The 15,387-nt window shown below is 40.7% G+C and overlaps 1 protein-coding gene across 2 annotated transcripts in view; it reads right to left on the bottom strand.

The window, feature by feature from the left end:
- Positions 1 to 2,607: 2,607 nt before the first annotated feature.
- The window catches only part of ATF6 (activating transcription factor 6), a 168,064-nt gene continuing 155,284 nt past the window's right edge, over positions 2,608 to 15,387 (bottom strand). For both annotated transcript variants that reach the window (XM_075616811.1, XM_075616812.1), the window contains one exon: positions 2,608 to 7,923. In XM_075616811.1, the coding sequence (XP_075472926.1) occupies positions 7,715 to 7,923 (209 nt within the window). In that variant the 3' untranslated portion in view covers positions 2,608 to 7,714. The remainder of the gene's footprint in view (positions 7,924 to 15,387) is intronic.

Below are 15,387 nucleotides of genomic sequence, written 5' to 3' on the forward strand. Positions count from 1 at the left end.
TACATTAACTAAGGATAAAAGTTGTATGGAGACCCTAATGCATGTTAGCAGGTGTGTCACCCCATCAAAGCCCCTCTGTGAGTTGTTATAGTACATGTAAAAAATGCAGGGCAGTGGGGATTTACCAATGCCCATATTATTAGAAGCAGGACTTCATTAGTTGTTGAATCTTTCATTATTTTGTCAAAACTCTATAAACATAAAACATATTCATGTGACGCGGGAGTTTGTGGGACGCCACGGCGATGAGATTGGGCCATTATTTGCTCAGCGTCTTTTGTACTCGAATCACGCTTTAACCATTTGTATATTGTGACTCACACTGCGCATCTCTCATCCTTTTGGATCTATTACATTGATTTTCGCCATGTATGCTGCTTTCCTTTCTCCTCCTTATTTTCCTTGAGCCTCATCCTGTGTGGCAGTTGGGGTGATGGAGGGGATATCCAGGATTCAGTTCCACATATTCAGTTTTATACATTTAAATCAAGAAAACATCTTGGGCGCTCCAAACCTTTGGCGTGTTTTTTCCTTTTTGTACAGATCACACTATGTTTTCCCTTTTCCTCTATAGGCTATTTCTTTTTTTTTTTCACTTGGTTCTTTTCTCTCTGGGTAAGAGTTACACACCTGAGCTGCCGGGAAAGAGAGGATTTAAATATCGGATTTTTATATTGTGTATCACGTGTATTTTTAGTTGCGCTGTTCTGTCTTTTTTCACGTTTTTGTTGTTGTACAGGTATGTTTAATCCTTCTCATAAAAATTGAGAACAAATTAAAGTAACCAACATTTCCAACCAAAAAACGTCAAGGAACATTCTTAATTTTTTTTTTTACAATATTCTAAATTAATGCAGATAAAAGACATTCTAAAAACGAGATCAGTAGGTCATTTCCCAAAGTTAAATACAATTGTTGGTGAACAGTTCAGAGATACTAAAACCACCAGTCTCACACATTAGCCAATTACAAGCAGTAGTAACTTCAGCCAATTGAGAATCTGAATTCAACCAGGGCAGACACACGCACACACCCTGGACGTGCTAGTGTGAAAGTGAAGAAAAATGGGTTGCCATTGAATACATTAAAAGCATTCACCTACAGTATATATAGTGAGGCAGCTTGTGCTGTGTGTGTGACCATAATAATGGAATTCCAGGAATGCTTGTTTGGCTCTGAATTGAAGTTAGCACCTTGATACATTTCAAAAGATAACAGATCTGTGTTGTACTTTGGCCCTGTTTACAGATGCAGTAGACTTCATTGCTCCCGCTAACACAACATATTGTGTTTCCATAGGATTCAATGTCAGTGATTATTCAGAATATTTCACCATTCAGCGAGAGCAATAACGTTGGCTACATCTGTACATTACAGTGTAACATGAAGCAGCCGGTGGAGTTCCTGGATGCACATTTAATAATGGGATATTTAATGTCTTGATGTATTTTTCTTCTCCACTGTGTATGAAACAAAAATACTAACCAGTTTTGAGCTTGTGTATCCCCTAGTCTAATTCTGTCAAACTTAGGCCGTGCGTATAGTGCCCGCGACGGGCGACCCAAAACAAACACATTGCCACCGCCGCGGGCACTATAGTAAGCGCGACGGCGGCAATGCGACGGAGCGACGTCGCGTTACGGACTTTGGAAGCCGGCAATATTTGATTTTTCAAGGGCTGTCGCCTCATGTGACAGCCCCTGAACAAATCAAATGCCCGGAAGCCCGCGCCGCCGCAAAGCAAAATATAACTTTTGGTAGCGGCGACGGGTGACGTCACCCTTCTCGTCGCCGGTCGCGGGCACTATACGCGCGGGCTTAATAAGCAAGTTTATGTAACTTTACTTTGTCACCAAGGGACCAAATAGAAATGTTCTATTATGGCAGATTCATCACGCAGTGCTACGGGTTAGCGCACTCTATCTGGCGTTAATTGCCATTAACAATGCGAGTTTACGCTGGATCGGGTCCACTAACCCGACCCGACCCTTGATGAATCTACCCCATAGTATTATAATGCATATGCTATGACATTATAAATGAATAAATCCGACAGTGCTGCTTTGAGATTACCCAGGGATGGGACTTTTGTACTTTCTTACATATAAAATATCCGTGCATTTGTTTACAGTACTAGATCTGTAGGCTTATATCTAATGGTTCATTATTGGGTTTCCTCCTTTACTGTAATCGGTGTTGGCACTGCAGGTCTTCCAAGCAATGATGGAATTAAAGTGACAGAAACCAGACGCCTGCTAAATTAATGCAATCTATCTAGATAGCTATGGGCCAGTTCTGTAAATGTAATACAGTTTGCAGTTGATAAATTGAAAAGTATCGGTCCCCAGTGACCTGGAGTTGACGGACTGGGTAAACAGTTTTGAAGGTCACCGTAGTTTAAATGCTTCTTTAAGAACACATTATCAACCAGATGTGAGATATGTGAAACCAGTATTTGATTTGATGCCTGATGATGGGTGGCTGCTCCCTGTACCCACTTCCTTTCATGGGCGGAATTGTATTTTACAAACTGTGCTGCTAAAATCAAAACAGATGTGAAACGTACAGAAAAAATATTTGGAAAAAAGAAAAACATAAGGACACGCATTAAGAAAGTGTTTTTTTTTATTAATGTTTTTTAAACAACGTTGTTAATAATTGTATCCCGTGACAGAGTTCTGCAAAGCATTCCATTGATATCTCATTGGGTAACAAAGAGATTCATTATTGCATTAAAGACTGGACAAAGTGACACATTGTTACATCAAGGTCATTCAAGATCTACATTGGTAAATTACAAATTCTAATCACACATGTTGTAAACACAGAAATCCCCACTATATGAACATAAAATAACTCTTCAAAGACGCAGTCCCAAAAAAAGGCTAAATTGAACCTATGACACGTTTAACAGGTTCAAATCAGGCAATTGATTCAATTTTCAAATGCAGTAAATACATGTAATGATTTTAAAATAATTTGTAAACTTTATACTAGAAACGTTTACAAACATTATAACCTTAAAAGTAAAATGTGTTTGCTGCCTTTATTCCTCCCTTATTTCTCCATTCCTAATTATTCCTTTTACAGGGGTAAATGTAGACCTATCCGATTATCCAATATATGCGGCAGGGACACAGAATATTGACAATCCTCTCCCTTTCATAGATCCCAATACATATAAAAACCAAAACATTTTTTTTGTCTCAAAAATGATTTAAACATAATTGTGCTCATCTTTATGTGAAGGCATCCATCGTCTAGTCTTACCTTAATAAACATATCACTCCTTATTACTGTAGTTCAATTTGGTCCTAGATGGGACTGTACCTTTCAACATGTCTTCCCTTGTATTATAGAACTGATATATGGAAGCAGAAATACTAACTGTTGCGAGGTCTCTGTAGGGAATTGTTCAATGTGCCGCAAGACTCTTCTATCAGCAAAGGGTGCCGCACACTTAGGAGGGGCTCGTCACGTTATTATTTTCTTTCTATTCAACTTAAATTCTTAATGATGACAAGTTATAATGAAACAAATGAGACATTATGAACTTGGTTTGTTATGAGCGCAATAAAAAAAGGAAAATAGAGTACAAGTCTTGTCACTGTTCTTAAAGCAGCAGCCCAAGCTGACGGTTTTTTATTATTTTCCCTTTAATATGTGCATCAATACAATCCACACAATAAGTCATTCGCAAAGTTGCCGATTATCGGCGAAGATTGGGCTTGGGAGTTCACTAAATGGCTGCCAGTGCAGCAGAAGAGGACCAAAGATGCAAAGTTCTGTGGGGAATATCATGTGACCAGGCAGTCACCAGATACAATTGGTGCACTGCTAGAGAGAGTGCAGGGCTCAAAAAGGGGTGTGCCAGAGCCTGTTTCAGAAAAGGAAGGAGACGTGACTTTGTAAATGGTTGCTATAGAAACAAAAAATACTTGTTATATTATAATACGTAAAAAAATGTCATTCAGAGTTGGTTTAAAAAAGAAAAATGCTACAAGTATTTTTTCATAGTACAGAACTGATTTATTATAAAAAAACAAAAAAACACACACGTACAGTAGGATATTGCTTGGTTTGCAGCTTTAAGGGTGTATATCTTAAACTGAGAGAAATACGTCAGTCTCCTCCTTACAGGAGATTAAGATAATGCAATATAATCCACAATTGCAGACATGTAAACCGTTCTACCATAGTAAGAGCTCGAAAATCATTATTGGGACTCTAGGCAAAAGATAACTAACTCCCAAGCCCGATCACCAATGCAACACAACATACAGAAAGCAATTGATAAGAGCCCAAAGCATGAAAGAGCTCTTCTGTTGTGATTAATAAAGATTAAAGGGCAGCAGAAGCATGTACAATACACAAATCTATATTTCAGGCATGACAGCATCTTCCATATTCGTATACTTTCTGTTCTTATTTATCAGAAGAAAATGGTTTTAGTGAATGGCACTGTATGGGGTACCAGTTCGACAATAGGTTACTGTGTGTTCAGTTCCAGGTTGTGGGTTATAAATATTCTCTCACCTTATACTAACAACACACCTTTGAAGCAGCAATAACAGTTATAACACGTTTTTACTTTTAGTGGTAATTAGCAGTGTGTTTGAACTCAAGGTTATATTGGGGCTTATTGCAGGTTAACTCACCTTCCCTCTGTTTAACGAGCAATGACGGTTGTTCAAAGAGATTCCATATGAGTAGTTACGGCCGAGGGCTGATGGGTCTTTCCCAGCTAAATGTCTTTTGATCTGAACTTTTCATGAGTTATAACAGCAACCACAAACAATTATCTCAGGTTGGAGCGCCACAATTAATATGATCACCTACAGAGATATTGTAATCCATTGCACTGGTCATTCTGCGATCATCACATGTGATGATGGAATGTGGATTTATTGAAGTTGATATAAGGTGTCATATAATTGAACATATTCAGATACAGATGTAGGCAGACTAACGGTTTGTGCTGCCAGGGGGTAGCCCTGGAATCCTTTCCAAGTTGTTGATACATTGCAAATGATTTCCCATTTACAGTTGCAATTATGTACTAGATTTAAAAAGGAAGAAGTGTCCTGGAAATAAGATTTTGCATTTTGAGGCCTGCAGCCCTATCAAATAAGATGCAACACAGCCCATCACGGGCAAATTGCCACCGACTCCCTAGCTGCTATCGGCACTACTGCAGCTTGATGAATAAGGCCCATGGTCTCAAGGTTTGTGGTTTAGGGTGCACTGTCACTTTACATCGACTTCTATTAAACCATGCTAAATATATTAGTTTAAGAAATAGCGCACGTGTGTGTGTATGTATATATATTTAAGTCTTGCAGAACTTCTGTATAACATGAAAGTATTTATGAGGATACCTGTAAGTTGCAAAGAAGTGCATAATAAAGAGCGAGATGGAAACCTTCATTACAGAAGATAAAATGCCAGTGCTTTAATCCAGTGGACAACCTATCTCAGTGCGACAAGAATTAAGCAAAAACTTTGTAATGAACACAACAAATGTTAAAAAAAAAAAAGTAAACTACTTAACTTTAATACAATCCCCTTATCACTAAAATCATTTAAAAACCCACATTAAATGTAAAACAATAAATCAAAGCAAAAAACATATTAAAAGTAAAAATTATACCACAAATTCAACTGCTTCTTTTATGGGGTACTAAAACCTTAATGACAAAAGGTCACGTTAGCTAAAGATACAGATGTCCCAAGACTTACTGTGCTCGGTGCTGCTGCTGCGCGCGGTCATAGCAACGAATGGTTAACACTGCAGGGGGTCTCATTCAGAAGCATGAACTCCCCTGAGCTCCACTGCGGCAGACACTGTCCCCCGCACCGCTATGACAGGCACTCCAAGTTACAAAACAGGATACATCTTCACCTTTTGTAACTTGTAGTGCCTGTCCCGTGTTCTGCTATCTGACCGTCTGCACCCTTGGTCAACCTTTAAATAATTTAAACGTGAGTGCCTTGTCTCTGGACTTTGTGTGTGTGTATTATACATATACATATCTAATATTGGGAAGGTCAGTCAAATAATCATCCCCGCTCCTCAGAAATTATTTGGCTGGGAGATAAACAACTGGTCTTTTCTTCATACTATGATCTGAGCAACTAACCACCACCCTCTTATGCAATAGCTTTCTACCTTGACATAACTATCAGGATAGTCAAGAAGAATGTATTGGAATAGACTAGTACACTGTACCCTTCAGTTAATAAATATGCTCTCATCAGTCATTATAATGGATAATACAATGGAGGTTTCTAATATTTTGGCCAGCGTTTTGGATTTGATAGTAAAGTGTATGTTGTGAATAAAGTCAACACTAAACTAAAGCAAAATGACAATTTAACCATTACTATGTCTGTATCTTTTTACATGTAATTCAAACCAATGACCATTCACCGACCACCTTGTTCTGCATAGCATTGCCCTCCCATGCTTTGAATTACAAGTAGACAGATACAATGCATGTTAATTAATAATACAAGCAGCCGGAACAACACACTCCGCAAGAGCAAAATATTATCCCAGATAGGGCTGGGGGTGAAGAGATGTGAGCTTTAGAGGTTTACAGTCTAAAGGTCGGTTGACCCGGTCTCTTCTTTAATGTACAAATACCTCGTAGTATTACAAATACATAGAAAAAGTGGGTAGGACAAAAAGATAAATGACACAAAGGGGAGATTCTCTAAGCGCCAATTTAGGGAATTGCACCCCAATCTGGCATTAACTACCAATCAGGTCAATGGCAGAAACTCCGTGGGGTGAGGGAGCGGGGGAGAGAATACCCTGCATCGTCGCTTAGAGAATTGTGAAAGAGTCATATTTACTAAGTGATCCTTTATTACATTTATTTATTATTAATGTTGCTTTGGCAATGTTCGTATAAAGTGTAAATATGGGATTTGGGGGTTTATCTTGTGCCTTTCGTTTGCCTTACATAATGCATGTTATCAACACCTCCAGTAGTAGTTGCCTGTGCATTCATCAGATTGAGTTGTAATTGGGGTGGAGGTAATAAGAACAATACCCTGATCCTTCACAGTCTGCTCTCCAAATGGAAACTGGCAAACACATAACAGAAAGTATGTGTCTCAATCATTTTTATTAAGGAAAAAGACTGGTAAGAGGACTCAAGTACAAATGATATAGTGATATCCAATACCTAGGCTACATATATATTGATGCTGCAATTTAATTTAATGTGAATTCATATGGTGTGGCATTCATATAAGTGTATCTGGGTATGTTTATACAACTCCATTTTTTATCAAGGGTATGTTAAAGAGACTTTAGAATATGTTCTAAAAACCCAATGATAAACTACATTATTTAAAAAAATCCCCAATGTGCAATCCACTGCACCTACCACTGCTATTAGTTCATTCTTGTCCTAAGTGGTACTGTATCTTTAAATAAAAATAATTTCTTCCCTAAAAAGCCCTGTTAATCACTCTCTATCAGTGAAGAGGTCATCTTTAACAATTAGGAAAATAATGCAATTATTGCAAAGATCTTTTGAGTAGATGAAGAGACAATTAAATAAATATGTTCATATTGCATCTGTAAGCACGGAAGGAACATCCGTGAGATATATGTATGATATCTCTATAGACTGAAACCTTTTTGAAAGGGTCTCCAAAACAACAACGAGGCAGCAAGTGGCTTAAAACGCAGGTCTCTCCCTCACAGCGGTGACTCAGTGATTGCACTTACAACATGAGCCGTATCTGTGCTAGAGGTGGGAGAGTTGTAGAATGAGTTGGTCTGGTTCTCTTGGTGCTGTCGAAGGAACGGAGGGATGGATGCAGATTTCACATGGAGGATGCGGGTGTCCATGACCTCACAGTCAATTTGCATCATCACCTCATGGTCTTGTCCGTTGATCACGTTTTCTACATTGAGAGAAAGTAGATGGGTATGGTATTAACTTGCCTGTTAAATGAATAATAAAGCAATATGCCCCAACAAGGCAATTTCTCACATTGCAATAAATGTTTGGAAAAACCTTAGGTGCTAACTACAGATGTGGAAACTTCACCCTTTTAGGTTCAACTGAAAAGATCGCTTTGGTCCAAAAGATTGCAACACGTTCACCTACAGTAACACAAAGTCAATGGGCGTTGCATGTTCAATTCATTTTGCTTTAGAAAACCACAGATTTTTTTTTACTTCTGCACTTTGCCAAACCAACAGCATAATAACTTCTGCAGGTAACTAACTCATGGTTCCCAAGTGGAGGACTGTCCCATTGGGAACTTTCTTTGTTCCCTTTTTGTCAGCCAAAATCAGTCAATCCAGAGGAACAATAAATCTGTAATGTATATTACATTTTAGCTGTCCATGTGCTTTCTATTATTGGTTCTCATCCCTGACGAGATGGCTTCTAGCTGTTCTCAGTGGTGAGAAATAGCACATGTTGAACAAATTGCCCTTTTTTCGCTGGACCCTTTTGTTGCAGATTTTTCAAAATTTTTGGAACGTTCGAAACGACAGCAAAGCATAAAGATGCAGCCACGAGTATTAGAACTCTTGCCTTGGAAATTCTGGGGCAGTCTCACAGTAAATGCCTCAATTTGCCGCAACATTGCCTCACCATTTCTATGAGATTCTTAATGGCCCATCGGATTAACACAGCGGGGGGTCCCTGCAGTCCCATTCAATCTGAATGGGACTGCAGGGACTCCCTGCTGTGTTAATCCAATGGGCCATTAAGAAGCTCACAGAAATGTTGAGGCATTTACTGTGAGACTGCCCCAGAATCTCCCAGAATCTCCCAGGTACAAGTGTTCTAATACTGGTGGCTGCATCTGTATCTTGGAACGTTCGCACATCTCTGCCGCCAACGTTAACTGAGGTGCAGACCATCTCCGGTTCTCACGCAGGTACCCAATTTCCCCCAATATCTTGCGGAAAGATGCAGACGACTCAAAGACAATGACAGAGAAAAGGGGCCAGTCACTTGTTAGTGAACTAAAATAGCACAAGGTAAAAAGACAAAACTTTCATTGTTCTGTCATCATTTTCATTTTGCAAATAGTTCCATGACTGTCCAGTGTGTGTGTGTGTGTGTGTGTGTGTAGGGAGGTGAAGACTTTTATGAACCCATGTTTAAAGGGTTTTACAATATTCATGTAATGTCTTTTAGAGAAAAGACTGATTGTTAATCTTAAAATCTACAGGTAAATTGTGTTTTGCTTCTGTATGTAATTATGAAACAATCTGTAGTCACATAGATAGCCATAATTACAGTAGCTGATATACATGGAGTCAGCTGCCCAATAGAAAACAAAAACAACTTAATTTTTCACTGAACACAAATAATTAGAATTGTTAATTAGGGTGATTAAATCTTACTAAGGAAGCCAATTACATTGGTAAGTTATGCTGCTCATTCAATTAGTTATGCTCTTGGTAAACACACTGTCTAAGTACTGTAGCTGTCAGATAGAGGACAACAGGGGAACACTAGCTATTTCTCTGGTTGTGATTACTTTTGTGGAACCGATAAAATAGGTGCCAACCACAGGAGGTGGCTCTACCTTTAGGCTACATTGGCGGCAGCGGCGGCACAGGACCCCGCAGTTGAAAGGGCCACACACAGGCTCCCACGAGGTGAAACAGACAGGGGGAAAGGGGAGGGAGACATCCAAGGTAGTACATGGGAGACACTTGTATGCTTTCTCTGTCAGTTTGCACAGGAGGAGTTTAACATAAAATATCAGGGTTATAATTAAATGTAGAGCAGAAAATAGGATTAAAAAATAATAATAATATATATTTTGAATCTGAATTGAGCTGCAGTACATCAAGGTTTCATAATTCTCACTGCAACGTCTAACTCACTTTCCCTAGAGGCGCACCCCAAAAAATAAAAAAATATATTGCTGTGGCGAAGATGCAGGCACAGGTGACCACGGCGGCTGTGTGTGCTATTCTGGCTTTCCTTGCAAACACCGTTTGCCTCGGTCTTGCTTCCCAGCAAACCGTGGTCACGTGAAAAGTCAGGCCACTTTTGTATAATATATCCCTAAATTCTTCTTTACAGGCCCCTATAGATGTGACTCGCATTATCATTTATTGCTTTGTGTCAAATAATAAAAAGCTTAACAAATATATTGCTACAGAAAAGCAGTGAAACATTGGAGGACCCCTGTCAATTTACTGCCTAGGGCCCCGCAAGACCTACAGGCCCCGCAAGACCTACAGTAGAGCTGCCACCGCACACCCAGATTAGGACATTCTGATAAACATGAGGTCAAATTCTGGTATCTTCAGTGTGTATTCACCGCTGAGAACAGCTAGAAGTCTTTTGGTCAGGGACAAAAGAACCAATAATAGAAAGCACATGGACAGCTAAAATGTGATATACATTACAGATTTATTGTTGCTCTGGATGGACTGATTTTGTCTGACAGTAGGAGAACAAAGAATGCTGTCAAAGGGACAGTCCTCCCCGTGGGAACCATAAGGTACCTGCAGAAGTTATTATGCTGTGGGTTTGGCAAAGTGCAGCAGTAAAAAAAAAGCTCTGATTTCCTTGCAGACAGACAGAAAACAAGAAGGAGGCGAGTCAGGAAACCATTCCCATGCAAAAGTGGCTACTACAGTACATCGATACTTATCGGAAGAGTCAGCTCATTGACCCTGTGGTCTTTTCACAACATTGTCAACCGCAGGGTCTCTGTTAAAATCGAGATCTTTGTGACCTAGCGCAGATCAGTAGCTTCCTGTTTGTCCCCTTTGCTGCTCTTCAATGCGTTGCTGGCCCCTCTGGCAACAAAAGGGTTAATTCGATGTTCGAAACGTTGTTTATTCCTAGCACACGAGAATTGTGTTAAAAGGTTGGTGTTCGTTTTTACGGCTATGTGGAATTAAGGTGCAAATTAGCTAATTGGGGTCTAAATCATATTTCCCTCAGATTTACTAAGTTGTGCCACGGTTAACGTTGGGAAATAACATGGTTATTTAACCCCTTGAGTGCCAGGGGGTCCAGCACCGCATTACGTTGTCGACTTCTCTGCACACAAGAGGCTTAAAAGTGGGAATGAAAGTTGTGGTACTCGGCAACTGCCCATTTGAACTACAGACTTACTTCAATGTGGGATTGAGATGTTGGCCTCACTGGCGGAAAGGGTTTTTAACGCAGCAGTTTTTGTTCGAAGGAAAATGTTTGACCCACCCTTGAATACTAACATTCTGACGAAGCAAGTTCATACATGCGAAATGTGTCACGGTCATGTGTTAATGACGCCGACGCCGCCGCGAGGGGACACCGAGTTATGCAACTGCAGCAGTTGCGGCACCATATTAATGCTGCAGGGCGTCCCACTCAGAAGCATGGATACCCGGCAGCTCCATCGCGGCAAACACTGTCCCCGGCACTGCAGACTTTTGCTTGTTCATCCGCGGCACTGGGGATAGTCTTGATACATCTGTAGCTATACTCCGTATTAATTAATTAATTGTGCAGCAGGTCAGTTTTACCTTGGGGGGTTCTGGACACAAATTCAGGTTACAGTTGTAATGTTGTATCTACAGTTTCAATTGAGGTTGGCTATTTAAATTAGCTAACAATCAGGACACCTCCAAGTTATTTGCCCCAGTGGATACTACATGCAATTTGAAAAGCAACTAGTTAAATGATTTCGATTGACTGTTCATTAAACAAAGCTAATACAGCAAGGAAATTCATAAATGGTTGGGATAGACTTATGGCTACCATAAATACAAAGGAAAGTGGGGACTGAGGCTATACAGCAGATAGGAAATAGGCAGATTACTGTAGGTGAGCCAAGTGATTTTGACCTACCGTCAAATGTTGTATTTTCATAGATTCCTATATGAGTGTGTCTTATAGGAGCAATGCAGAAGCTTGAAAGTTGTCATTAATACCCACATACTGTACTATATGCAGGTCCCTTACAGAATCCCTGTACTGTATGCGTATAGTGCTGGACAAAGCATCTGTACAGTATATGCCAAGACTGTTACCTTAATCGAGAACTACTTTAGAAAGCCGTAGGATCCACTATTTTCCTGCTCTGCCTGTCTATAAACATGATTGTACTTTTTTTCTTTTTATTCTTTGCATACAATAATAGAGTGGGGTACTATTTAATCTCACATGTGTGGTTTGCTTTGTAATGTGTATAGTGATAATGAAGATATTTTTGTATTTTTCTTCAGTACATTAAGATAATTGCTTTGATGATAAATTCATAATTTTCTGAACCCCCAAAACCAATTTCTACAGCTCTCCAGGACCAATACTTCCACTGAAACTCTGTCCTCGGAAGTGCCCGAGGCTGCAGTACCGCAGGGACCCGCCTCCTCCGGCAACTTGCGATTATGTGATCTCTCCTGAGCGAGGCCGTGTGACATGGACAGAAAGGGAGGGTGCTGCTCTTCTGTTTAGATCAGGGGTGCTCAACTCAAGTCCCCCCAAGAGGTCAGGCTTTAAGGACATCCCAGCTTCAGCACACAGGTGGCTCAATCAGTGGCTCAGACTGAGCCACCTGTGCTGAAGCTGGGATATCCTTAAAACCTGACCTTTTGGGGAGTCTTGAGGACAGGAATTGAGCACCCCTGATTTAGACCACATGAATGCGCTCTAACCTAGACAATTAGCTTTCATATTGTATGTCAAGAAGGCACTCAAAACAAAAGTGGATCAAATACTGTATATACAGTAAATACTCCTATTTTAGTAGTTCCTACTGCATGAATACACTAACGTTTTTCACAATGGTCACCAAACAGCATCGTTTTTATTTTATTTGCCTGAAATCAAGCTCAACATGAATGCTTTTTTTTTTTTTTTTAAATGGCAACTACAAGAGGACTTTCCAGCATGGAAGCGAGTAATGCACAACAATTCAACATTTTTGCTTGTTAAACAGCACAGCACAATGCTATGAAGTACAGCTGATGATCTTATGTAATGCCCCACGGAGTGAATGGATGATTAACATCTATGTACATCTGTCGCTTGCATGCGATTCAGTTGTTAAGGCTGATGTATACACAGGATGCAGTTTTAAAAAAAGCCTTCCTGGACCCTGGTGCGAGGAAAGACACTTAAAGAACGACCGGAATGTCCCAGCCGTTCCATGGATGTTTACATCTGCACGGGCATATACATAACACATGTAGGGAGTGAGCATAATTATGTAATCAAGTTAGTTACGTGCGATATCAAGAGTATAGGGGCTGAAGACAAAGACATGGTCTCTATTGAAGAGGTAGAGTTTCCTCTGTTCGGAACAAGTTTTCTGCTTCACATTCTAAGTAATCTATAAACAGATGAAGAAAACGATATTATTCTTTTGCAGGTATGATGAACAGGGCTACCAACAGCTTTCCCGTGGCGCAAACCTCCCCCTGTCGGTGACCCTGCGAGTACGCCCTCTCTATCTCCTTCCCCTCACTCACCCCCGTCCTCTCCTAACTCACCGTCCCCTCCCTCTCCTCTCCCTGTCCTCTCTCCACTTTCTCTCTGAGAAGGGGCATGGCAAGAGAGGGCCCCGCAGTTGAGGAGAGCTGGGGCCATGCGGCACACAGAAGCCCAACCCAGAACTTCCGGGCCGGAAACATTTGTCCTGTCTCTCCCCGCCCTCTCGGCGGCCCTGATGATGCACCTGGTAGTGGATATTGCCCATCAGTAAATGTTTGCCCTTAGGGGCATGTGAGTTTATGCCGGAACGGGTGCGGTAACCTGTACCGCTACTTGATTAATGTTCCCTAAAGTCCTTTAGAGTTGCAGTCTCACCTAGCAACATATATTACAAAATACAATTGACAGCTTCAGTAGAACATCTTCTACATTATATACAGAATTTAATTGTGTTCATGTCCTAATGCAGCACACTATTGTAACTGCATGAGAATCTGTAGGAATCGGCCATGTACAAATTTGAGTAGGCCAGGTATTTGAGTGTTTTACAACGTGATGTCAGTGATGCTGATGGCTGCAGAGCCCTTTTCACGTTTGATCTCATTAGAAGAATTTCTCCGGCTCACGTGCAAGTGATGCAATCACCTCACACTCTATTCCTTTGAACATGTTACTAATGCTACATAATGAATCCAAGATGCCTGATTTATTACATACGTGATCAAGCAATGACTTCACACGTTATACTTCGGATGACTAATTCTACATAATTAGTCCATCATGAAGCAGTCCAGTAAATAAGTGATCAGGATAACGAATTCAACGTAAAACCCATTAATAGAACAACAGCACAGCCCCTATTCAACATGCAGTGAAGCTGCTTCTCCGTGTCAGTGAAGGGTTGGATTTCTATTCATATGAATGGGCTTCACTTAGGCTGCGCTTATAGTGCCTTGCGATGGCGACGTCGCTCCGAATCAAATACATTGACTCCGTCGCATGTGCTTATAGTAAGCGCGACGGCGCCGGAGCGCCAAAATATTTTGAAGCCGGGTCTATTTCATTTTTTTAGAGACAGTCGCCACATGTGACTGTCTCTAAACCAGAGACCGCGGCCCGCCCCCTTTCGTGACGTCACTGGCGACAGTCGCGGAAAATCTAATTATAACTTTCGTTGGTGGCGACGGGTGATGTCATCGGTCGTGTCGCTGTCGCCAGCACTATAAGCGCGGCCTTACATGGAAAAGCAGTTTCACAGCGTGTTAATCGTGGACCTCACATTGAAGTCTCATCTCTCGTTCTTTTAATTGTGTGATATATTCCACCAATTGTCTGTTGCAGAGAAATAATAATATTAATCTATTTTCTCAGGGGTATTAAACAATGATCGCCGAAGGAATATCCAAAAAACCCACCCATCATCATCACCTCTTTAAAATCTGTGCTGCACACTTTCCGTGGTTGAACTTGAACCTCTAACTAGCTCCTAAGGAAAGCAGTGTGTAGTTAACATGCCAAGGTGTGCGCTTGTTTATTTTCTACCTATCTACTGTATCACAGTATAGAATTTAATGGCAGATAAAACCACTTGGCGCACCCATTGCCCAATTCCTGTCTGCTGTAAAACCTTGGATCATATTTGATCCATGACTTTCTATCGTATTTAGGATAGCCTTATGCCTATCATAAGCCTTGTTGAATTCCCATACTGTAATATATTCCCCTATCACACCTGTTGGGAGGCTATTCCATGAAACCATCATCCTTTTCCGTGAAGAAGTACAGTACTTCCTCACCCTTCCCCTCAGCCTGCCAACTTCCAGCTTCAGAGCACCTCTATACCTCTGTTCCTATAGAGCGGAGGTGGGATCCTTGGAAATAAACATGTACCCTTATCACTGAGAAACTGCCAGTTAAAAGGGCAGTCCCTTTAGTACAGGGGTAGGCAACTCATGCCCTCAAG

The sequence above is a fragment of the Ascaphus truei genome, chromosome 10 (assembly GCF_040206685.1).
Source record: "Ascaphus truei isolate aAscTru1 chromosome 10, aAscTru1.hap1, whole genome shotgun sequence".
NCBI lineage: Eukaryota > Metazoa > Chordata > Amphibia > Anura > Ascaphidae > Ascaphus > Ascaphus truei.